General features: G+C 44.4%; 2 protein-coding genes and 2 long non-coding RNA genes across 6 annotated transcripts in view; 2 read left to right on the top strand and 2 right to left on the bottom strand.

Moving 5' to 3' along the window:
• Positions 1-628: 628 nt before the first annotated feature.
• Positions 629-3,661, top strand: LOC115598690. The gene is made up of 2 exons (XR_003987831.1): positions 629-708; positions 3,501-3,661. It is a non-coding gene; the product is annotated as an uncharacterized LOC115598690 (long non-coding RNA).
• On the bottom strand, positions 2,886-9,276 carry CDKN2C (cyclin dependent kinase inhibitor 2C). Of its 3 annotated transcripts, XM_030455653.1 has the most exons (3): positions 9,011-9,276; positions 8,479-8,619; positions 2,886-4,846 (listed from the first exon to the last, which is right to left on the bottom strand). In XM_030455653.1, the coding sequence occupies exons 2-3, from the start codon at positions 8,605-8,607 to the stop codon at positions 4,472-4,474; spliced, it is 504 nt and encodes a 167-aa protein (XP_030311513.1). In that variant the 5' UTR covers positions 8,608-8,619; positions 9,011-9,276; the 3' UTR covers positions 2,886-4,471. The 3 variants fall into 3 exon arrangements, with proteins under 3 accessions (XP_030311513.1, XP_008492169.1, XP_030311514.1); XM_008493947.2 differs by having other exon boundaries at positions 8,479-9,276; XM_030455654.1 differs by lacking the exon at positions 8,479-8,619.
• A 3,983-nt stretch (positions 9,277-13,259) lies between these two features.
• Positions 13,260-14,116, bottom strand: LOC115598642. The gene is made up of 2 exons (XR_003987786.1): positions 13,727-14,116; positions 13,260-13,383 (listed from the first exon to the last, which is right to left on the bottom strand). It is a non-coding gene; the product is annotated as an uncharacterized LOC115598642 (long non-coding RNA).
• The window catches only part of FAF1 (Fas associated factor 1), a 163,834-nt gene continuing 153,052 nt past the window's right edge, over positions 14,050-24,831 (top strand). Inside the window, exon 1 of the mRNA XM_008493946.2 lies at positions 14,050-14,650. Within this exon, the coding sequence (XP_008492168.1) occupies positions 14,606-14,650 (45 nt within the window). The 5' untranslated portion in view covers positions 14,050-14,605. The remainder of the gene's footprint in view (positions 14,651-24,831) is intronic.

Genomic DNA, 24,831 nt, shown 5'->3' with positions numbered 1-24,831 from the left:
GATTTGGGGTGGGGGAAGAGCCCCGAGCTCCATCGGGAGCGATGCTCGGGCAGCAACCGCAACTCTTGTGTCATCAACATCCCCCCGGCAGATGTGGGTCCCTTGTCTGTACTCACTGCGGCTGAGGGGCTGCGGAGGCACCGGGGTTATGCTGAGGAGGCTCCAGTCCTGGCTGCGGGGAGAAGGAGGGAGGAAAGGGAGGGGAAAAAAATAAAAATTAAAAAAAAAAAAAAAGAGAAGGAAAGAAAAAAAAAAAAAAGAAAAGGAAAGAAAGAATAAAAGAAAGAAAGTAAAAAAAAAAAGTTGCTAAGAAAAGCGGCTGAGGAGGCGCGGAGGGGGAAGGCGGGAGACCGCGGAAAACCCGCGGAGCGCTGCGCGGGCCGGCAGCCGCGCCCGGGGCCCCGGCGGCGGGGGAGCGAGGCGAAGCGGCGGCAGAGGCGGCGGAGGAAACTCAATAAATAAAATCAGACTGTTATTTAAGGCGCGTAAATTTAAAAATATTTGGACAGGAAGAGAAAGGGGAGAGGAACCGTGGCAGACAACCTAACGGTCTCGGAGCCGGGCCCCCCGCCCGCCGGACCCGCTCCCGCCCGACCTGCCCCGCACCTCCGCCGGCCCCCACCCCCCCCTTCCCCGGGGATCCCGGCAAAGCCCTCCGGGAGCACCGACATTTTGAATGTGCTGTGGGGCAGGCTTTCCTGAGGCTTGGTGAGAAATCTTTCTTCTCTCTCTCTTCCTTTCCTTCTCCTTTTTTTTTTTTCTCTCTCTTTCTTTTTTTTTCTTTCTTTTTTTTTCCCTCCTCCTCCCCCCACCGCCTGGCACAATGTCACAGTCCTCACAAACAAATGCAGAAGCTTTCCTCTCTTCGCTTTTTTCTTTTTGCTTGCTTCTTTTTTTTTTTTTTTTTTTTTTTTAAGGGAATTTTAGTTCTTCAGCAAGTGGATAATACTACATGGTTGCTTTTGGCTGCTCGGTTAGTTGCCAGGTACATTTGTGGAAGATACCCTTTTCTTTTTTAAAAAGCGAAAAAAGTGCTGGGCTCCTACTGTATTAACTCTTTCTTCATGCGAGCAATGCGATGGCATTTCCTACGAAGCTGATTTCTGATCCCACCATGGGGTAAAGCACGGATTTCATTCCTCTCCCCACACTGAAAAATTGGAAATAAAGTCTTTTCATTTACATAAAAGTGCAGTCATTTACTGCTCTGCCAACTGAGATTAATTAATCCTCCAATATTATCTGCTTTACCCTCCTCTGTGGAAATGCAGGGCCAACTTTAGGTGCCTGCTTTTGCCGGGCACCTCTCACCCAGCATTCGCAGCCGAGCTCTTTCCCCCTCTCACGGTGCTGCTGCCAGAGATTAACCCCTGTTCCTTCCCTGTAGGATCCCTTTAGGATCTGCCCCTTTTCAAAAGAAATTCTACAGCTCCCGCCGTTGCTCCGAGGATGATTTAGAAACAAAGGTCAAGTGTAAGAGCTTTGCTCATCCGTGTAAGTGAAATAGGGGAGAGGGCTCTTTCCCCACAGCTGTGTTCTTAGCCTGATCAGTAATGACTCCTCTTACAGCTACATTTTATGCTCTGTTTCTTAGCATTTTTTTCCCCCTGTGCTTACTGTATTTGTTTCTATTTATACCTCCCCTCTCGATCCTTTATATATTGTTTGCTGCCACTTCTTGAGCTGCTGCAGGACAATCCCTACCCCTGGGGCTCACTTTTCAGTTGGTTTATGTCTCAAGAAAACCTCTCGGTTCCACCTCGGAGCCTGCAGTTTTGTATCTCCGGGGAAACATTATCGCTGCCATTTTCCGAAATGGGCGAATTTGTGAAAGTGGCCTTTTTGCTGTTGCCAGACAATTAGGGAAAAATCTCAAAGGTGATTTCTGAGACCACATCCGTTATTAGAATGCTTTTTTCGGTACAAGGGTCCCTGATAGTGAGACTTTTAAAGTAGTATTTTATCCCTAGCTCAGTTGATGCAAAAACTCCTGCAGGAGAGCCGGCCCCCAGCCCAGCCAGACACCTCGGGTCACCTACAAACCCAGCGAGGTGCACGCAAAACCCTCCCCCTAATTTATTTGTTTGGTTCCTCAGAGGTTTATTTGTATTAACTATAAAATTCCTGGGACAACGCAGAGGAATTTTCGCTTCCAAAGCATCTAACATGGAATTCCGATTTATAATATTATTTCTGATAAAGGGAGCGGCGTGCAGGGAAAAAAACCATCAGTAAAAATGCAAATAAAACGTACCTTTAAACCAGCTTTAACATGGGCTGTGACTCACCCGCTAACGCTACAGGAACCACCGTGGTGTGACACGTCCTGGCTTTAAACCTGAACTTCTGGCATGCAATAAAAGCCGCTATTTCTGGCTAGGCGGGGCATTTTTTCCCTAGGAAGAGCAGTCGGTTTATTAAACCACTACTTAAACTTTGGCTTGGCATAAATTAAATGCTGCAGGACCTCAAAAGGGGGCTGGAATTGTTTTTTTTTTAATAGCACGAGCGAAAAATAGGATTACCTTTCGCTGTTCGGCTCTGCTGTGGCAAGGAATGGGAAAGATGCTGGCAGCTGGGAGGGTTTCTGCTTCCTAAGAGGAGTGCAGGGCACTGGTTGTGGAGAAGGAAAACGCTTGGAGCATCCTCCAGGACATGTAGAAAGGAAGATGGATAGCAACAGGGAATGGTTTAGGTGATTTCACCTCGGGGACCTGCGGATTACGTTGCTCCATTTCAGTATTTCAGGTGGTTTTATTGCTCTTTATACCGGGTGTTTTGTGGGTTATTTCCCCACACATCCTATCTGCCGTGCTGCTCGGATCAGCGATCTCTAGACACCTTGTGAACAACGACAAATAAAAAACCACAACAGAGCGCAAAGCTTCATGTTTCACAGAGGTTTTTAATCAGAAAACACAGCAGTGTGACAGAGCATATAGTAAACGTGATAGACAGTTTCAGCAAATTATTTTTACTCGAAAACGATCGTGACTGATTTGGTGGGGCTATAACATTTTTTTTTGAAGAGTTAAAATCTAAACTAGTGAACACCCCTCCTCTTTTAGTTAAAATCTAAACTGATGAACACCCCTCCTCTTTTAAGTGCTATTTTAAGTACCATTCATTTTACATTGACTTTAAACCTTCTGTTTTGAACAATTAAAATTTAGTCTGTTCAAAAGAAACGACTTTAAACTGTCCATCTGCCCCAAAGTAGCTCCTGTACAAATGTTAAAAGCTTCATAGTAAAATCTTTCCAGTAGGGTGCTAAGCATCCTGTTAGCTCCTGTTGTAGCTGGAGAGGTAAATGAGTTTTGGTATGATGAATACTTTCAGCTGGATTGCAATAGAAAGTTTTCAATGGTTAAATTGTGGTTTAGGTGCAAGCAAATAGATAAATTCCCGAGTATCAAACGTGCTGCTTCCAAAGTGTCTCTGTATTCAAATATTCCTGTTTTGTGAAACGCTTCTACATTGTTAAAATACTTTATTTCCAGGCAAAACAGAATAGTTGATGGAAAGCAAGTATTTCCTAAAGAGCATCTACACTGCACTCAGCTTATGAAGGGACCAGAAAACTTGGTGTATGGCATCCTTCGTGTCCTCCTGCCTCTGACAATGCTTCTCTGCTGGTTGTTTTGAAACTAGGAAAAAAAAATGTCTTGTTCACTGCACAGTAAAGACGAACTACTAAAGTGAGCTGTTTAAAACCTCTGGCAATCAAAAAACACCACTTACACTGTTTCTGGTAAGTAAATTCAAAACCAGCTTGGTGAAAGTTTAAATACACAAAGGGAAAGTAAGTGACCTACTTCTACAAGCTCTTGTTAGTGTGAAAATGCAGCTATTTCCCAAAGCCTCTAAGCACCATCCTCTGCCCTCAGGGCAAGCAGCCTCTGACTTCAAGCTCTGTCTGAGCAAGGCAGTTCAGGTTGCCCCGAAAAAGACTGTTTTAATCCAAATCAGGACTTGGAAACCTTAATCCTGACCGAAGTGGGAGAGGGGATGATTGCATTGAGAGGTGGGAGAAATCACAGTCAGATATTTCCTTTTCTTAAAAGTCCAGCGATATTAAGCATGTGAATATGTAGCTCTTGAATTCATTACTTAATACAAATGACCTAAAATAAACTGTAAAACTCAATAGTGGAAAACTAGGTACGAGCAACCAACATATACACAGCTGAATCTGTGAGTACTCTGTAAATGGCAGATGAAAGAAATTGCTGGGAGAGTGGATTTCAAATATTTCCATTATTTAAAAACCCACCTCTAGAATTTCTTGACACTTACACTATAAGCTGTTAAAAAAGAAACAAAAAAAGAAAAAGGAAAAGAAAAAAAAAAAAGGAAAGAAGAAGAAGAAAAAAAAATGAAGCACGTTTGCAACAAATGTTATTAAAAAGGAGGAAAAAGAAAAAGGCTGAAAGCCATAAAATGTCCCAAAGTGATCATGTCCGGGGTGGGTTTAATTCATATCTGCAGGGAAGAGGCTGCTGTCCTCCAAGAGCTTCACCACGGCAGCTCTCTTGTAGAGCTTGGCCAGGTCGTAGGCCGTGGCCCCCCTCTTGTTCTGGTGATCCACCTTGCACTCCGAGCGCTCCAGCAGCATCTCCACAACCCGCACATGGCCCTCCCGGGCCGCCAAGTGCAAGGGCAGGTTGCCCTCGTTATCCTCGATGTTAACATCAGCTTCAAACTCCAGCAGAGTCTGCAAAGTGTCCAGAAACCCCTCTCTGGCTACATCATGTATTACAGCAAATCCAGTACTGTCTTTCAGATTGGGGTTCGCCCCTTTCATGAGCAACCTCCGGGCAATCTCGGGGTTCCCCAGTTTCATCACCTAGGGAAGAAAAAAGAAGAGGTGAATGCCGCGGGGGGGGGGGGGTTTGCTTCAGAGCTGGGTTTTCATCCTCACTTCTTATCTCTGGCTTTTGTCACGGCTCTGTCCTCGTTTAAAAGAGGCAGGAGAGACCCACTGCAAAACTAACGATACACCAGAACACCCTGTTTTAATGTATTTTTAACTAAACTGGGTGAAATGGTGACAGATGTTATCATTTAGGTGGGAATAGTTTTCTGTCTCAGAGAGATTAATGTCTGAACCAGGCGGTGTAGAATGGGAATATAAAAACTTTTTTTTGTTATTTTTTTTTCTAACATGGGTTATCTCAGTTTCTTATACAAAAACTAAGGGTGGCTCGGTTTTATTTGCCTAGGTGTTGAGACACCATTGCATTACTGTTTAATCTCGTTAAACATCAAATATAGGGTCTCCAAAGAAGAGATATTTTACCTCAGCAACAGCAAATCTAGAATGTGTTTTCATAAAGCTTTCAGGTGTTTACATTGTCTGTGCATTATCATAAAACAAATATTTGGGCTCTACCATAGCTCTGTCTGCTACGAAAAATAAATGCTATAAGAAATTCTCCTCCCCAATATTTGTGGTGCATTATGACACCCAAAAATTAGAGGCTAAAAGGAATGTTTCAAAGTTTCAGAAGGTTTTTTTTTCTAAACCCACTATATTATACTTTCATAAATTCACTGTAAGTAAACTGTGGCTATATTCTGTTGTTAAAAACATCACTTTAAAAAACCCCAAACAAACAACAACAACAATAGCTGGGTATTCTGATTGTTCCTCTCAGGGAAAAAAAAAAAAAAGTAAAAAAAAGAAAAAAAAAAAAAAAAAAAAAAAAAAAAGAAAAAGCAAAAGAAACCTTTTTAATTTTCCTATTAGCATCATAAAACTGTCATAATTAGAAAGCAAATCTTTCTTATTTGGGGCTTTACAGCTCACACCAATTCTCCCCAAATTCCTGTTTTTTGTACTTTCTCAAAGACTTTTAAAAAAAGAAGATGATAATGTATAATCTCCAGCCGATAGGCAATATTTTCCTGATCTTGTAATTAGTTTCACTGTAAATGCTAAATTTGGAAAAAAAAAAAAACCACCTTTTTTATTTTCTTAGAAACATAAACACACTGATTTGAAATTCATGGTTAAAAAATTATCTGCATAAACGAGCATTACAGTGCATTGGATTCAGCATAATATACAATTTCTACAAGAGATTTGCTGAAAAACTCCCATGGTGAAAAAATATCTATCAGGCTTTTTAAGGAAAAAAAAAAAAAAAAAAAAAAAAAAAAAGCTCTAATAAATACAATTATTGCAGCATTTGGTCTGTAAAGCAGCCCGATGTGTTGTATCTACAGACAAGAGAAAAAGTGCGGATAAGAGTCTGGGATTTGGGGAAAGTGATTTCTGTGCCTCAAGGCTTCCAGATCCGTATCTGCCGCTTCTTTCACTTCTGACCAGAGATGGAAGCGATGTAAAAGCAAACCCGAGCATTGTGATCTCTTGTTCTTTAGAAAAATCTGGACATTCGGGTCACTTTTAGAGAGCCCAGGCTGGATGATTTGTGAATTTAAAAATATGGATTTGGCTTAAGTGGAAGTTTTCTGTGTGCAGGCTCGGGAAGTGCTGGAGGCTTCAGTTAAAGATGCAGGGGGGAGCAAACTAATGTAAAAGGTGATGCCGTGAGGATGTGGGCTACAACTGTACAGCAAATGCCTTTTGTTTTGCAAAGTTTCACTCGAAGTGAAGGAGGCAAAGAAGGAGAAAGCATTAAGTGAATAAATCTGAGGGAGAGCAGAAGGGCAGGACATATATTTGAGGCCTGCAGTGCAGAGCAAGTACAGAGCAAGGCAAGCTGAACAGTTGTTTAATGAAACATAAATGCTGAAGAAAAAGATAAATTCGCTGTTGTTAATCTAGAAGAGTGCTCTCCGGTTTAATTGAGAGATTATGGAGAGATTATCTGCGTTGTGCAGAGTGCACTGACACAGAGCTCTTTCGAGCGTGGTCATGCACCCACAGCACATTTCGAGATGATGCATATTGAAAATAAGTCGACAGATTCTCCTGTTTTGATTTTTGTTGTGGTTCATTAACTCTGTTGTGATTAAGCAGCGATAAGAAGTATTGTTAGGACACGGGTGCTTGTTTAATGCAGCTGGGTGCTATGGCACTGTGTAAAATATACCTTAATGCAGGGTATGGACTGTTAGCTTCTTGTAGAAAAATAAAAACAATAAACCCAACATATTACCGGAGGACAAAATCTGTTTTCAGCCCTTGTCCCGAGAATAAGCAAACTGGCTAAATGTTTTCTGCTTTCCTAAAGAAGTTACTTTGTGTAAGTTTTTAATTTCAATCCTTTCACTTGCTGCAAGTGCCTGCCCTGCCCTGCGATGCCCTATTTAGGTGCTAACAGGACAGAGAGGAGCTCACAGATCTCCAGTTTCGGCGAAATTGTCAAAAAAAAAAAAAAAAAAAAAAAAAAGGGGTCACTCCTGGTGCTTAGCAAGAGGTGCTTAATTCTATCTCTAACAATTTGATGTTAAGCCAAAAAAAAAAAAAAAAAAAAAAGCTGTAAATACCTCGAGCACATTTGCAAACTAAGTGCTGCTTAAAAACTCAATTTTTAAGTGTCCAAGCTCCACTTGGACATTTCATTACTTATACCTTAATTGCACTTAATAAACAAACATATTTTTTCCTCAGGATTTATAAATCACTTATTTCCCAGTTTTTAGGTATCCTAGCCTTTTCGCCATCGTTATCTGATATTATTACAAGAAAAATCTTTCATCAGTTCCAATAGTTCGCAACTGGACGAGTTCCAACTCCTGCTTGCACAGCCACACGCTTAAAAATTAGGACACAGCACCCTATACGATCAGAAAGGAAATATCTGCAACAAGTACCCTGTTAGCCGATCCCCAAAAGCCAGATTTTAAGCCTTAATTATGAATGAAAAAGCAAGTGATTCAGCTGGCACCCGAACTCCTAGGGCTAACTCTTAATGGACATCGAAGGTCCTCGGTTCTGAGCAGCATGCTTCCCAGTCAGAAAGGTCATTCCTCCCAAACAGTGGCTAAAGGAAAAGTACCGTCGACAGCAGACCCCAGAATCAAGACAAGGCACGGCTTTAAAAGCATATTGAAGGAAAAAAAAATAAAGGAAAAAGAAAAAATAAGGAAAAAAAAAAAAGAGAGAGAGAAAGAGAGAGGAGAAAAAGAGAGAGAGAGAGAAAAAAAGAGAGAAATCCTAAGCTTCAGAGCTCAGCACATTTGTGTTTACAGACCTGCTATGAAATCCTGCTCACCTAAGCTGATTTCTTTTCGTCTCAGCTCTCTCATTCCCACGAAGAACCAAATTTTAGCAAACTCGTAGCCCGTTTGACATTGAGGGTGATCCCCGATTGAAATAGTGGTTTTGACCAGTTTTATTTCAAGTACGTCATTTTAGGCAGTTGGAGCCGTTATTAAATACGGCATCCAACGAGTTTGAAAAACCACTCGAATTTCATCCACCAGCCTGCTTAAAACGTTGTCTTTTTTGGAAACCCGGGTCACGTAGGTACCAGTGATGAAATATTTTCTCCCTCTCTGGATACCAACCTGCAGCGCAGTCCTCCCAAATCCATTTTGTGCATTGACGTTTACATTCTTTTGCAACAAATTAGTAAGTTGCACTAGGTCCCCCTTGGCAGCCGCGGACGCCAGCTCGTTCCCAGAAGGCTCGGCCATTCTTTAGGGTGACTGACGATCGGAAAAAAGATGAGATTTTTTTTTTTTTTTTTTTTTTTTTTTTAACCAGGCATGGCATCGGAGACTGACAGAAGGATTGGGATGGTTAATCTTCTGGAGTAGACCTTGTAGTAAATACTCGTAAAAAACCAAAATCCTCCTTGCCAAAAGCCCGCCCCTAACTCACACGTGATTATTCAGTAAAACTGCAGCTCCACTTGAAAGAAGATTTCTTTGCTTCCACATATAGAGTAACTCCTATTAAAGACTTTGGCCACTTTCAGGGAGGGGGGGGACAACAGATTAATGGCAATGCAATATATTATATATGTTATAGGAAACATATACACGTACACCGGAGACTCACTCAGACCTGAGATCTTGGAAGAAGAAGACAACCCACCCTGTTCACAGTCGGGATCTGAGACTTTAGCACCAACACCTCCGAGGAAAAGTCTTCCGTAGCAGTGTGCATCCACTCCCGCTCGGGATCCCCCTTTCCATCCCACTCCTCCGTCTCTAGTCCGGGCCGCGCACGGCCGAGCTGGAAGAGCCGCACCCGCGGAGGGCAGGACAGGGCTTCCCGGCCGCCCGGCTGATTCCCTCGGCGCTCTCGCTTCGCTCAGCAGCTTCACTCCCGCCGCCCCGCGCAGCCTCCGCGCAGCGGGCGGGCGCGATCCCGGCCGGCGGACGCCCCCGCCGGCGGCGGCTCCGGAGCATCCAGGAGGGCGGCGGTGGGTCCGGCGGTGGCGGCGGACGGGGGGGCTGCCCTGTCCCGCCGCCCGCGCTCAGGGCGCGGAGGAGCCGCCGAGCGGGGCCGTCTCCGCCGACCGCCGGGGCTCCGCCGCCGCTCCGCGCTCCCCGGTGGCAGCCGCGCGTCTGGTCCCGGACGGGAGCGGAGGGCGAGATGCGGCCGAGGGACTGCGCTGGTGATCGCCGGTGTCCCGGGCCGGGGGTGCTCGGCAGCCGCCCGGCGCGCACTGACAGCCGCCGCTCTCCTCCTCTTCCAGCGCCTCCAAATGAAGCTGCACTTGACGGTCCGCGGTCTCTGCCTCCGCCCGCGACTTTGCGCTCCTTCTTTTTTTTTTTTTTTTTAAGTACAAACAGTCCCTACTTCTGTTTCCTACAGACACGGAGCCGCTTTCTCTCTCTTCACTCTCTCTCTCCTTCTTTTTTTTTTTTCCTTTCCCCCGTTTTTTTTTTTTTTTTTTTTTTAACCTCATCAGCTTTTTTTGAAAAGAAAGAAAATTGGAGCGCTTTTTGAGTTGAAACACCCGCCCACATTTTAACGGCAGAAATTTAAGGAGGCGCGGCGGAATTACAGCAGCGGCCGGGCAGGAAGGCCTGCAGCGCCGGTACCCGCCCCTCGCCCCGGCCCCGGATCTGCCTCGCAGGCCCCGGTCCCAGCTCCGGCCGCGGTTCCACCGCTGGAGCGCGGCGCCTCGTCTCGTTCCCCTTTGCCGTGCAGCCCGGGCACGGCTCTGCCCCGCCACAGCCATAACACTCCGGGTGCTTTTAGGAGGAGCGCTGCTGAGGCCTAAGGGGGGGTGGGGGGAATAGAGGGAGGGGGAAAATGAAAAGGAAAAGGAGGTTTGAGCACCGGGAGCCGCTGCGCCACTGCGGGAAGACCGTGTGGACTCGGAGCCGGGGGTGGGGGTGGCTCCTGCCACAGCTCTGCCCGGTGCTTCTTCCGGGCAGCGGCGGTGCACGGTCCCGGGGCGGTGTCCACCTGCCCGCCGAGGCAGCGGAGCCGATCCTGGCCCCGGTCCCGGAGCCGCCGCCTGCCCTCGACAATCCCGCGGGGCAGCGGCTCCGGGACCGGGGTTCACCCCTGCAGCGAGGCTGGCTCCTCTCCCTAAGGACAAGGTCAAGGCTGAAGGGTCAATGTCATGTTGAATGTCTGAAGGGTGGAAGGCGACCGTCCACGGCAGCACCCCGTGCTTTCCGCCTTCCTGCTCGCCTTGCTTGACTCGAAAGGGCCATTTTTGGGGGGGAAGGCACCCCGGCACCGAGAACCCTGACACTGGGGGTTTCGCTGTTTCTTCAAAGGGCGAAGAAGTGCGGATGGTACAAGTGCGGGGACTTCATTGCCCTTTTGCCTGACAGCGTTTAATGTCTTTAAACTTCTTTAATGGCCGGAATACTTGTGAGTTTCAGGGCTGAACTCCGCCAAGGCGAACCCTCCGAGAGGTAAGGTGCAATGTCACGGCTCCCCGAATAAGCACACGTAACCTATCGGGCGCAGAGGGAATCTGCCCCTCTGTTTCCTGCGTGGACTTTACCAGAAAACGGATTTGAATGTAAACACGCGTGAGGCAGCTCGGGGAGGTGCGTTAGAGAGGGAACCTGGACGGCAGCAACACCGGCTCCTCCAGCAATGCCCTGCGAGGAAAGATCCCGCTGGGGCAAGGAGGGGGGGGGGCGGTCCGGATCTGACTGGGAAGGGGGGGGGGGGTCCGGGTCTGACTGGCAGCCCCCACAGAGCCAGCATCACGGGGAGGTGACCCACAAGGCGGGAGGATGAGGGTCTCAGCGACTCTGCGTCTGGATCTCCCGCAACCCTTTGCTTCCCATCTCCATTTCCCTGTCCCGATCCATGCCCCCCCCCCCCCCTTTGCTTGTGAAACTGCAAAGGCGAGAGGTGATGATTTGCCTACACCCGGAGCAGGGAAAGAGATTTTATACAAATGATCAGCTGACCCCCACTCAAATTGACACTAAAAGGGGAAAAAAAGTGCATTTTTAAGGGCCTCGGTTTAATAATGCTTGGTAGTAAGAGTGCTAATAGTTTTGTAAACAGAAATATGAAGGTTAATTCACCCCAAAATTAACTCTAGAGATGTTTGTAACTAATGTAACATTAGTGTGTCCAATATAGGACACGTAAGGAAGGAATTTATATGCAAAGCTTCGAGAATTCAGACACCTTATAAATGAGTTATTTCGTGACTAACCAGTGCCAAAATTCCACAGGCTTTGGTGGTGTTACCTGTTGCTCGCAGAACTAGACCTGCAAGTCTTAAACCAGTGCCCCGTTAATTTTTTTTTTCTTTTACAGTTCGGAATTTACCCCCCATATTCTGTAAATCACACCACGTAACAAAAATAATTAAGTAAAATGTCGCAGGGCTGCTGCAGGCCTCCTGCAAGTGAAACTGCTTGGCTAGAAAATGGCATCGAACGTCCCTCACATTGCAGGTCTGACAGAAATCTGCAGAAACCAGCACCTTAATCCTGGTAATTTCCTCTCAAGAATGATACTGCTCTTAAAACAGAAAAATTTATCCCGTTCGGCTCCAAAACCGGCAGCCAAATCACCTTGTGGAGGGAGATATTATCGCCGAGCTTTGCAAGGAGCAAAATAAGCGATTTTCATCCCAGCTCCCTAATTTGTCTGACACTCGTTGGAGGAAATAAAAACCTTCCTCGAGGGGCTGGGAATGAGGGGTTGTGAGGAGCAGAGCAGAAGGGACGTGAGCTGAACTTCCTGTGATGTGGGGCACGTGCAGCTTTTCGCCTTTTCTTCACGTTTTGGATCAAAATCCTTCCTGGTTTTGATCTAATGTAGATCTCATTAATCAAAATATGACTGTAATAGAGGTGAACGCCATGTAACTAATCTTGACAGCACACCTATGGCGCCAAGTCGTGCCAGGAATTAATTGGCTTTACTCCAGTTGCTAAAACTCGCTTTTCAGCCTTTATTATACTTACTCTCTAGTAATGTGTGGGTGGATTTGTTTGTAATGTAGCATAGGCTGTCCCTGGCACTGCACCATACCTTGTAACCAGTATAGAACCCTCTGTTACATTGCACTGGGGGGAGGGAAAGGCAGGTGTGAAGGCAATTACTTCATCCTCCCTTCGGTCGGTGATGGGGAGCTTGAATTGCTCAGCTAACGTCAATAAAAACCTCTTGGAAAACCGTGCCAACATAAACTAGAGCGGGAACGTGATAAAATATAAAATCCAACTCCTCTGTCTCCCTGGCTTTACGTGGTAAGCAGCATTCCAGTGTGACCTCAACCCGCCTGGAGACCCCGAACGACCCCGCTGCCGCCGGGCGCCCGCGCTCCTCGGCAAACAGGCTTTGAGCAATTCCCACGGGTATTTTTTTCCTGGGAACAGGGACTCTCCTACAGGTACACTCGAACTTTTTTTCTGTACGTCCCTCCCCGGCCAGTTTCTCCGATCTTTATCCTCTCCGAGGGACCCCACCACTTCCCCCTCCCCCGGTGCCAGCCCGGCTGCCGCGACCCGGGAGCTCGCAGGCTCCGAGGAACTCTTGTGGTTATCCTCACGAACGGAAGGAAAGACCAATAAAAGGCAGCGTTGACTAAAATCGGCAAAATAACTCTATTAAAAGATATATTAGCGTTGCTTTATTATCTTTCGCTAATAAGAGAGGTGCTTGATGTTATCTGTAGGTGTGACACCCGTGCAAGGAGCTGAGCAAAACACGCTGGACTGATCAGAAAACTGGTGTCTGAATGAGGGGGTGTTTAACGTCAGTGCTAAGGGGGTAGGTAGGTGAACAGCATCAGGTTGTATGAGTTAAACCTAAAAGGCATTCCTTACAGATGGATTTGCATTACTTAAAAAAAAAAACAACCCAAAAACAACTAACCAAAAGAAAAGAAAAAACAAACAAGCAAAGCTCAAACAACCATATTTATTTGTGGTGCATAATACAACTGCATCTTACAGGGCTGGAGCTTGGACCGAGGGCCGCTGTGCAGATCATGGCTCAGAAACCTAAATAAAGTGCTCTTCCTCCTTTGGAGAGAAACACGAAAAAAGTGAAATTCGACGTTTTACCCCCCCCGACCCTCACCACCTCCTCTCCCCACACTGCCCCATCGGGGAGGTTGGGGCTCCCCAGCGAGCACAAAGTTACGGGGCTGGCAGTGACTGTGTCACTGTACACACTGCTGCCACCGCCAGCCCGCCCGCTCCCCTCTCACGGGGTGCGGGTGGATGCCCCGTTCTCCCCCCCACCCACAGGCAGGTATCGGTCCCGTCCAGGGCTGGCTGCAGCCAGGGCCCCGCCGCCCCGTTAGGCCGTTGCCGGGGAACCGCCACCTGCCGCCAGCGGCCGGGGAGGGAGGAAGGAGCTCACCCCCCGGAGCATCTCATCCCGAACCGAGCCGGGAGCTGCGCTGTCCGCTCCCAGGAGTCCGCCCTGAAGCCAGGGCCGGGGCCGTAGCCCTTGCGTGCCCGAGGCTGAGGCGGCTCAGGAGCGGCCTACGCGCGGCTCCCTCAGCCCCAAGCCCGGACCTGGGGCGCCATGACCGAGCGCGGGCGGGACTCCTGGCGAGCCCCTTCCCCTCCTTTCCCGAAGGGGCCGGGGGTCGGCGGGATAGGGGCAAACAGCCACGGTCTGGTCTGGTCTAGTCTGATCCGGCCCGGCCCGGCCCTCCGGTTTTCCTCTTTTCCTTCTTGTTTTTCCTCCTTTTCCCTCCCATTTTCCCTCCGCTCCCCTCCCCCGACTTCGCCGGCGCTTGACAGGAGGGTGGTCACGTGCCGGCCGCAAAGCGCCTCTTTGCGACCTCAGTGACAGCGAAAATGTGCGACAGGCGCCGCGGAGGCAGGGAGGGAGCGGCGCTGCCTCCTCCTCCTCCTTCTCTACCACCTCCTCCTCCTCCTTCTTTTCCACCTCTTCCTCCTCCTCCTCTTCTTCTCCGGGCCAGCAGCTGAGGCAGCGCTGCCCGTTCCCGGCCCCGCTCCCGGCCCCCTACCCGCCTCTCCTTCTCTTTCTCTCTCTCTCTCTCTCTCCTCTCTCTCCTCCTTCCTCCCCTCCTCTGCCCGCAGCCGCCGCGCCCCGGCCGCCACCGAGCAGCCAGGTAGGGCAGGCCGGGGACACCGCGGGAGCCTGAGAGGAACCCCAGAGGAACCCGGCGCCTCCATGAGCTCCTAACTCCCTCCCCCTGCCCCGTCCTCTCCGGCAGCAGCTCCAGGTGCGCGGGTCAGAGCGGAGCCGGGGACGCAGCCGCCTGCAATGGCGTCCAACATGGACCGAGAAATGATATTGGCTGATTTCCAGGTAAATTTCAAGCCGCCGCCACACAGCCGTGGCCCTCTCGCTGCTTTTTTTTCCCCTCTTTTCTCCTCCTTGCTGTGCTGCTTGTTCTTTCTTTGTGGGAAGGTTCCAGGGTGGGGTGTGAGAAGCCCACCCTCCAAACCTTCTGCTCTTTCTTGTTTGTTGTTTTGTTTGTTGTGGGTTGGTTTTTTTTTTGTCAGAAGTAGGGTACATGTGCCCTTTTTTTTTTCCCAGGTGTGTGAACAAAATGTCTTCTTTACCTTAGAGAGTTTCACTTTTTAATAAATAATGAAAAAAAAACCCCAAAAAGCTTTTTCATCCACTTTGCTTGTTCCGACCCTCTACAGCCACCCAGGCCCTGGGACAGCTCTCAGAAGAGGCAAATGCCAGGGAGGACACAAAGCTCATCACTCCTTATGATTTGTCACAGTGTTTGTCATGAATCACTTACTGGTGCTACAGATTAATGCTGAACAAAGGTGTTTCCATTATAACATCATCACTGACTTCATGGTTGCTTCAGCCTGTGGCTGTTGTAATGATGGTAAAACTCTTCCCACCCCATTCCAAACAGCAACATGTTTGTGTAGAAAGGAAGAATATCCCTTAGAGGTTTTCTGCCTTCCTTCCTCTGTACAAAAGGGTTATGGTTTAACTTTAAACTCCTAAAGCATATTCTCAGAATGATGCCTTTCTCTGAATAAAAGTGATGATCAGCATGTGTTCAGGAGTCTGGTTAGTCTGTGCAGTGTATTGCTTCCTAATGTTGCTTCTTTTTATATTGGTTTTCTAAGAATGAGTAAACAAACAAATCTTCTAACATATCTTTTGGTAGCTGCATTTGAAATGGTGAGGAGAGCCCAAAGCATTTCTGAGGGTTATTGGGCTCTATTTGAATATATCTTTTTAGTATGTGCTTTTAAATAGATTTTTTTTTTTGAAACTTTGTCTTATTTGCAGTGTTTTTTACATGCATAGGCTCCTGGAGATTCTTGGATTGAGCTACTAAGCTGCTGTCTGTCTGTAAAACTTCTTAAAAGATAGTTTCTTAGTTACTACCCGTGAAATTATTTTATTTAATTAAAAAAAAAATCCCTCTGTGCTTTTAACAAGGTGTTTCTCTGGAATTACACGTAGGGTGGCTGTAGTGCACATTATGTAATTTCTCACAATACTCAAAAGTTATCTGATATCTCTACTGACGTCACACACAGAGCTCCCAGGTGATAACAGGGAAGTGTTCTCCCTTTCTGCACCTGTGTTACAGCCATATTTATTAAAATGTTTCAAAAAATGCTTCTATAATGAACTTTTATTTGGTTGTGCTTGGAGATACTTCCCTGGGTGTGAGGAGTGACAGCTCAGTTTTAAAGCTGGGGCTTCCTGGAGGAGTTCTGCCAGTAACAAAAGGAAACTGGGACCCTTATTCTGTGCTCAGACCAGTGGGTGATCAACTCCTGTGGAATCCCACATTATTACCTGAAACAGGTTTGCATTCAGGAATGAGGCAATGAGGAAGTCAGTGGCTGCTTAACATGAGTTGTGTGGTTTGTTTTTTTTTTTGTAATTTTTTGTTTTGTTTTGTTTTTGTTGTTTTTATTTTTTTAATAGACTTTTCACTCTGTGTCTGCTTTTCATTTCTCCAGTATTTTTCTGCTTGGGTATTGCAAGCACTTAAGAAAGGTGTAAGGGCAACTGGTTAATTTGGTACCAGGAGGACAAGTAAGTATTATTGTGAACCTGCAGATGGGCTGTGGAGTCACAGAAACCAGCTGGGGATCAAGGCTGACATAATGTGTCTGAACCTAGGAATTATTTTATCATATAACAGTGCTCTTTAAAAAAAAAAACAAACCTTTTCCTCTTGTATTTTAGCAGACAACTTTGCTTTTCTATTTCATTCACTTAAAAAAAATAATCTCAAGATTCTGCATGATTTTGGAACAATGAACTGTCAATTGTCATGCTGTTAAAGTTTATGATTAGTAAAGACAATGCCATTCATTAGTAGGCTTTTTAATTTTAGGCTGTTATAAAATGGCAGAGAACTGTTAGTAAATACTCAGTGGAATCTACAACTCATTCACTAAAAAATTAAATTGGAAAGTAAAATGTGCAAAGTAATTCTGCATGATTTTCCAGTCTATATTTTGTGCACCTTTTTTTTTTTTCCAGAAACATATTTACTTTATTTTCTGTTTTTGTGTGAGGTGTCTTGTTGAAGAGTGATGTGCACCCTGAAAATTTTAAAAGCAATTCTTTGTAGCTTTGTTCAGCTGATCTTTGCTAAATAAAATTGTGAGGGATATTCCCATTACCATTTCGTGCTTGCTTTTCCCAAGTTACTTTGAAGAGGGACAGAGCAGTGGTCTTTTGAACTTTTGAAACTTGAGTTTTCCTCCTTATTAAAAAAATGTCCTTGAAATCATAATTATACTGATGGGTGATGCTTTTGTCAAGCTTTCATGGAGTTACTTTGTATCTTTCAAAGCCATTAGGGATTCTACCATTGATCTTCTGGCATTTGCTTTTTTCTTTTAGCTTTACCATAACAGGTTACTTTTGCATTCTGAGGTACTCAAGAGAAATATTTTAAAATATTATATATATAAACGTATGTATATGTACAAACATTGAAGAAGTTTATAAAATATTTTAACTATAGGTTAAAACACAACAAGTGTTGTACCCAAGTATATTATTTTAATGGCTCAGGACAATTTAAACCTGTTCTGTGGTTTAAAACTATTTTCTTTCCCTCTTCTTTTCTCATGAGGTTACTGTATGCTGCCCAGGGAGTACAAAGTCCCTACTCATGCATGTGGGCTGTAGAAGCAACCTAACTTTTCCTTCTTAGACCCTCACTTAGGAGAGATGATGCAGAAAGTTATCTTAATACACGTGCAGTGTGATTGTTTTCAGGGGCTGAAGTGGTGGAGTTAAGCACTCGAGCAAGTTTGAGCTGTTTCACTAAATGCAATTCAGAATTTCTCCACAAAGTGTCATTGGCATATAGGGAAAACTCCACAGGAAAAACCCAACGGCTTGGGTTGGTAACATGAGTGCTTTAAAAAGGTAACTGCATGACAAGTGGGAAAAGAATGATGCTGCAACACAGCTCACAGGCTGGGGGAAGTAAGGGCATGCCATTTCTACCAGATTTTGTTAACATCTCTGTTCTTTTGTTAGTTGTGTTTAACTTCAAAGTGTTCTTCCACATACTCACATGATACAAAATATGTTCCTGATCTGTGCAGTTTGGGGTTTGAAGAGAATTGTTCTCACAATGTACTGGTCCACTGTTTGTTATAAAGAAAATAGATGTGGCTTTTTTTTTTTGTATCCTTTTAAAATTGTGAACATCAGTTGCACTCAAGTTGGTTGAATTGCCATAGCTAAACTGTTCAGGAGTGAAAAACAATCCTTGAGTATTGGCAGAAGTGTCAGATGTTTACATTTTTGCATGCTAGCACCTTTGCTTTTGTTTTTACAGCTTTACTTAGGATGGGGACTAAAAATGAGTGCAGGTGTCTTTTTGTCATTAAAAGTCATGCTCACCTGTTGGACCACTTTGTTCGTGCTATGTGGTTGTCCTCACAACAGTTCTAGATGTAAAGTGTGTCTAAATTTTGGAGTATTGTGGGAGCTGCCAGCTCCTGGGTGCCTCTTTATTACAGGAATATCTGGCACATGAAGATTCAGAAGGAAATTCTTTGTTGAATTCACATTTTTCGTTGACCAAATAAATAAATAAATAACTCAAGATGTGGTCTGGCTTGGAAGACTTTAGACCAGAGTGGCAAAACTAAAAAATCCTTGCTTTCATTGAAACAGCAGATATTTAATAGTTTTCTTCTTCCTTCTGGCTTTTCATCAAAGTTTGGTGTGAGTTATTTTCCATTTGCATTTTTTTTTCTGAACTGAGCAAGAGACTGCTTTTGTATGATTCAGATCCATGTATATAAAAATCTTTTTTTCAAGCTTCACCACTGTGTCAATCTTTTCCATAAAACCAGAGGTTTGTGGGAGGAGCAAGGGGGAATTAGGAAGGAAGAACTTCATTGCCATCTGTTACAGAAAGGTGAGCAAGCATGCCAGAGGATCATGTTCTGTTATAAAATTGACAATGACATTGGTACATCAGCTTATTATTTATATTTTTAAAGATTTAACCATAAATCAGACTACTTGTCTGCTGGAATGGCTAAAATGAGAGAAAGTGCAGAATCTTTTCACTTGGAAGTTAACACAGTGCTGTCAAACAATTGACAAGATGTATTCTTAAAGTTTTTTTTTTGTGGATACAAAAACCATCTGTCTGCTTTAACCCTGTACCAAGTTATCTCTGTTATCTGCACTGTTTTCACTGTCTAACTGTCCACGTGCAGAATTTGCATGTCTGTTAATTTTTTGGGGATGAGATGAGGGAGCTCTGCTTTCTGCTGTGTGTGTTGGCATCCTGGCTCTGGTTCCCTGTCACTTTTAAGTTGCTGCCAGTATGAAAATTTGATGGGTGAAAAAGGCAGGCCAGAAGTGGAACAGCTTCCAGTCAGTACCTTTGATTCTTTCCCTGAATTATGACTTAGAGGGCTGGAGAGAGTGTGTCAACCATTTTCAGTAAGGGGAAACTGTGCTCTAAGGGGTTTTCAACAAAGAGCAAAGTTGTTGTCCTTAACATTGTTTTCTGAAAGAAATCAGGTGCTTTTTCATGGGCAGAAAGGACTTCTGTTGTTGTCTTTGCAGACTTTTTGTGAAGTGTTTGGCAATTCACCTAGAACAAGATCCTCAATGAAGGATTAGGTGCTGAAGAGACTTCCAACCAAAGCTGAAATCTTTGGCAAGTGTCCTCCAACTTATTTTTAGTTTTGTAGGCCAACATTTTAATCAGGAAGTTTTCCTAGGTACCTAAATGTTAGGTTTTATAGTGTTCAGATCTCACTGAGCTTAAAAGCCTTAAAACCTCAGTCTTGCCCTGATCATTCTTTTGTGCGCTCTCTCTGTAGAATGTGAAGCTGAGATCTCACCAGGTGGACTGAGCTGTGCAGCTCTCTCCATAGCAGCTGGAAGGAAATGCAGGACTTTATAGATTAAAAGTTGGGTTTTGGGATAGACAGGTTTGTTTCTTCATACTCCCATAGTGGGTGTCTTTAGGTAAAAGTGGACTCTGCCAGGTTTCTAGTAGTCAGGTGCCAAGATGCTCAGTACTACTTCACCTGACTTTTTTGTGGCTATAGGTTACTATCTCCTTATTTTGGCATAGTTAACAGGCTGATTTTCAGTGTAAAGCTGAGGATTTTAGGGCACTGTAGGGTGTTGAAGCTCATACCTGTGAGACCTCTTAATTTACATTTTGATTAGAATTCCTTGTAATCCTTGTTGCTTTTTATCATGTTATAATTTTTTATCATGTTATAATAACCCAGTCAGTAGCAGCACTGGAACTGGTAGTTGGACCTCGTGGTTTGCAACACAATTGGTTTTGTTTGCTGGAAATGGCCTTAGGGTCAAGAGACACAATAAAAGCATACTGCATGCTTAGTCTGCTTTAGTTTGTTTATTTTAATTGCTGTTGTCTGCTACCAAGGCCATTGCTTCTATTTATTTGTTGTTTGTGTGTTTCTGAAGAATCAACAGTTTAATTTCTTTAGATACTCAGCTGTAATGCCAAAGCTCAACATTCCTCAGTCTAGTTTGGTTTACCAGTCACCTTCCTCGCCTTTAAACTGGAGGTGAAATAGATTCCAGTGTCACAAATAAGAATTTGGGGTAAGAGTGATGTCCATTTAGAAACATGATAATGTGGATATTTCCACGGATAGCTGTTAATGGAAAAGTCAGCTAATTTCTCCTTTATTAGGACAAATGGTTAATTAGAAATACAATCTGACATTTATAGAGAACAAAGAGGATACTATGATTTGTGAGCATTACTGCCCAGCTGTAAGAACCGAAATAATTCACCAGAGGAGCACCAATCCATCTTTAGAGAGGTTTATAGTGTTCTTTTCATTCAATTACCTTGAAAAGACTCTTCACATCATAGTCATCATGTCACCATTTCCATCAGCCCATTCATATAGGTATTTGGGTTAGTAGGTCACTGAATCAGATTGAGGTGGGAGCTGTAGGATCCTTTTCCAAATGCCATGACAACTCATACTAATTCTAATATTGACATTATTAATTCTATGTACTCCCAGAGGCTAGGAATATGCTGCCATTGAAAGGTAATGGGAAAGCTATTTGGCACACTGAAAATAAAATGTGGCTAATAATTCTTGGTAAGCAGGGATCATTTACAGCAAACACACCTACCAAGTGTGTATTTTTCTGTGAAATGAGCTGTGGGAGAGGATGAGGATTTGAGTGATTTACTACATGTCTAAAGCAGTCCTAAGAATCTCCCATCTTGAACATACTGTGTGAGTGCTGGAAAGTCTGCACAGGTAGAATTTCCCCCTCTATTTGGGCAGTTCTTGTGGTTCAGCTCTCATTTCAAGCCTGCTTCTCATGTGTATCCCTTCTAGAAGAAAGAGTTAATAGCTTATTAAAGGCTGTAAGTCCTTTCTTTTAACTACTGTAAGAATGAGAATAAAAAGCTTGGGGGAAGGAAGTACTAACATTTTACACATCCCTCATCATTGGGATGACAGGAAATTCCCTGCTTGCTGGCTGGGTCAATACCTGTGAATTAAACCTGTTTCTCAGAGCTGACTTGATAATGGGCAATTGTAAAAGCAAAGTGCTCAGAGGGGAAACCAGAGCCCTAATGTATGCATTACATGTTGTTTGGTCTATCAGAGCCATCATCTACTGGTCCTCTGTGCTTAACTGGTTGGGCAGGTCTTTGTTCTGCAGCAGGAGTTACTCTTTGAAAAAAATAATTCATTAAAGCTGAAGTTCTTCAGAGATGTTTTGAAATGAGAGCAGAGTACCTTAGCCCCTGAGTTATTTTAGAGAGGTTTCATATTTTAGCTGTTGCAGGAAACAATTTGGAAAGACAAAACCTCTGAAACTGAGTCACCTCTGTTATTATTTTTTTAAAGGTCAGGTTGTTTGTGTGAGCAAATATCAGAGGTGCCACATCAGCTCAGATCGAAGACCCATCTGGCCTAATGTCTCCTCTGCAGCAGTGGCTGCTCCTTAGGAAACAGCCAAGAGAAACAGGATTTGAGTGGATTGGCCTCATCCTAGTTTCTGGAAGTCAGTGCTTTAAGAGCTTGGTGGTGGGGTTTGTTATAAGACACTGGAAATAAATTGTCAGCTTGAGTTAGTCTTGCTTTCTTCCTCTGATTAATTCTTCAGTGACATCTGTGTAGTTTTGTGATACATGAATTTACTCTATAGAAGCTGTGTTCACTTTTCCTCATATGTATTAATGTACATACTAATTTTATTCTATATCATTTATTGGAATTTCTGCTGTTTTTTATGGTACAGAAGTCAAATCTGTCCGAACTGTAGAAATCTTCACCCCTTATATTTTGCACCCCAAAAAAATTCTCCAAAAAGCTAATGTCAGCACTGGGAGAGTGTTAAGTTGATTTAACTTTAATTTAAGGCTGATTCAAAGAACAGCCTGCTGTGAAAAATCCAAATTTAAGTTCCTTTAAAATTCTGGGGACTATAATGTGATCTTGGTGGTTTGTTCTCTATGTTTCTGCTGACACTTTAGGATGAGAGAGTTCTCTGCAAAGAGCAGTTTTGTTACAGCATGGTCCCTAAGCTCAGTATCAGCATACAGAATTCATGTAGCTTCTCCTGGGTGCCCTTACCTTTCTTATATACCATCTTCAGCATCTTCTTTCTTTAGTCCCACTGATTCACTGCCAGGCTTCCTTTCCTGATGCTTTTAAAAGCTTATATAATTTTTGTCTTTAGAGATTTTAATTTTATTTTTTTTTTTCAGTCCTTGTTGGCCTGTGTTATGATATGACTTGTGCTTTGCTGGGACTTGAGTGTTGTTGTGATTGCCTGTTTTGGACACCATATCCAGGGAACATGCCCCTGTGGTCCTGTTCTTTAACAAAAAAAATGTGTTCATGAAATGTTGTGTAAAATACTTTTTTGTGTGGATTTGTGCTTTTTGTGCTTATCTAGAAAGTGGCTTTTATTTTTCCTTCAGTTATTTTTAAGGCTCTACTGCTTTTGAGGCAACGAGGAGAGTGAAGATAACTGCAAATATCCAGTAAGCAGAAGGGTTTGATGCCTCTGGTTCTTTTTTTATTTTCCATCATTTTTTCTTGTGTGATACTGTATGCTGTAAGAGCCAAAAGACTGATTCAGGAGATCCTTGGGTTTACATCTTCACTGGGACAAGACAGAAACTTCAGGATAATCCTAAGTAAAGCTTTTTGTAGTTACTGGATGGAGGCTGTCTTCAGTCCTCAGGAAAGACAAATGACTTTAGTAGTCCAGAGTACTAATGAATGGGTGCTGACTTTGGCTTTGGTTTTTAACACAGTTTGAGCACTGCTCTTTGTATGTTGCTCATGTGGTTTAAACACTGGAGTGTTAGCATGGGGCTTGGGAGGCAAGAGTTCATGTCTTGGCTCAGCTCTCAGGCTTCTTAGGGATGTGCCTGGATGGTATTCTGGAAGCAGAAGTTTCTCCAGAGCCTCAAGAGTGTTCAAAGTCTGCTGGAAACCATTTGAAAGTGGTTAGTGTGGTGTCAAGTTAACTTGCTCTGCTAAGAAGTGGTTAGAGCTTCATGCTGCCAGTTTAGACTTTGTACCCTGCCTGCTTTGTTCAGAAGGTTTGCAGTCATCTCAGAGCGTGGGCAAAGTTCACTCTTGTCTGCTTGGTTACTAATAGGTGCAAATGTTTTCTGTGAACTTCACAAACGTAATTTTTTTTTTAATTACCCCCTGTTCCTCCTGCAGAAAGGGACCAGTGCTTCTGTATTTCAGAGTTTTGCTTAAGGTGGTGCTCAAATAGTAGAATGATGAAGCTTGTAAATAGTTGGGGGGGTGGGAGCAAAACTGGCCTAAACCCTTTCTCCATTTCTGACACTGGTAAGTGCATTAGTTTGTTTTTGTTAAGCCAACAGCTGGTGAATCTGCTTAAATTTTACCAGATGGCTTTCTGGGTTATGTAAAACCAGGGAAGCATTCTTATCTCTTCATTTCGCTGCCTGCAGTAGGTGACCTTTCAGTTTGTGTCTCAGTCAATATGCCTGGATGTTTTTATCAAGTGTTTGTCTGAAACAGAAAGAAGTAAAAGTGGATTTAATAACCACGGGTGACTCAGAATCAGAACAGTCTCATTGCATCAGTTGGGTTGTTGCAAGGTTAGAATGACACAGGAGATGCCACAGAGGGGATGCAGTCTGTGGAGGGCATCCTGGGACAGGTGGGACTGTGGGATGAGAATAGCTGAGGTCCCAGAAAATCTCACCTGTGAGTGTCAGAATGTGCTGAATCTCTTGATGGCCCAGAGGGGAGCTACAGCTGGATCCTAAACCTGACAGTATGGTGCTAAAGCCTTTACTTGCTTGGCTGAGCATATTGGTTTAGCCTGACCTGGTTTTAAGGACAAGTGTTGTGCTTTGTTTCAGTTGCTTTGAAGTGATCACTCCTGCAACTGTGTACGTGTTAATTCTCAAGAAAATTTTCTTAGTTGCTAATAAGTCAGATGTGAATTAGTGTCCTAAAGCTTTCTGGGTTTGAGTAGACCTCTGGCAGATACAACCTGGAGCTGCCATTGGCTGCTCATACTTCACTCTTTGATTACTCAGTGATTCTCCACACAAGGGATGGGGAAAAGAAGTGAGGAACAGTGCTTTGCTCCAGAAACAGGGAACTGAGGATTGGGTTGTTTAAAAATCCTACATCCAGAAACCTGATTTTTAATAGGAGTGTTTAGAAAGGGCATTATGGATCCCTCTAGTACAAGTAGTAGCTACATAGTGGGTTGCACTGGTATGCCAGGAGCCTGAGGGAGGCCATTCTTCTGCTCTACTCAGTACTGCTGGCACCACTACTACCAGGAGTACTGTGTCCACTATCAGTCCCTCTATTTACAAACTGAAGCAAGGGCTGTGCAGGAGGGGAGGAGGCTGGAGCTTGTTTTGTGAAAGGTGAGGTTAAGGGAGCTGGGTTTGTGTAGCCTGAAAGAGAAGGCTAAAGGGGGATCTGGTTGCTGTCTCAGCTATACAGGGGCTGATAGCAGACAATATAGAATCA

This window comes from Calypte anna, chromosome 8 (genome assembly GCF_003957555.1).
Source record: "Calypte anna isolate BGI_N300 chromosome 8, bCalAnn1_v1.p, whole genome shotgun sequence".
Lineage (NCBI taxonomy): Eukaryota > Metazoa > Chordata > Aves > Apodiformes > Trochilidae > Calypte > Calypte anna.
The sequence above is the reverse complement of the archived record's forward strand: the minus strand, read 5'-3'. Positions and strand labels throughout refer to the sequence as shown.

What these genes read in the sequence shown, in the direction of transcription:
- CDKN2C (XM_008493947.2), bottom strand. Translation starts at nt 8,607, where the DNA reads ATGGCCGAGCCTTCTGGGAACGAGCTGGCGTCCGCGGCTGCCAAGGGG. An exon ending in TTGGGAGGACTGCGCTGCAG is followed by an intron (nt 4,847 to 8,478) that starts GTTGGTATCCAG and finishes TTTCTTCCCTAG; the next exon opens with GTGATGAAACTGGGGAACCC.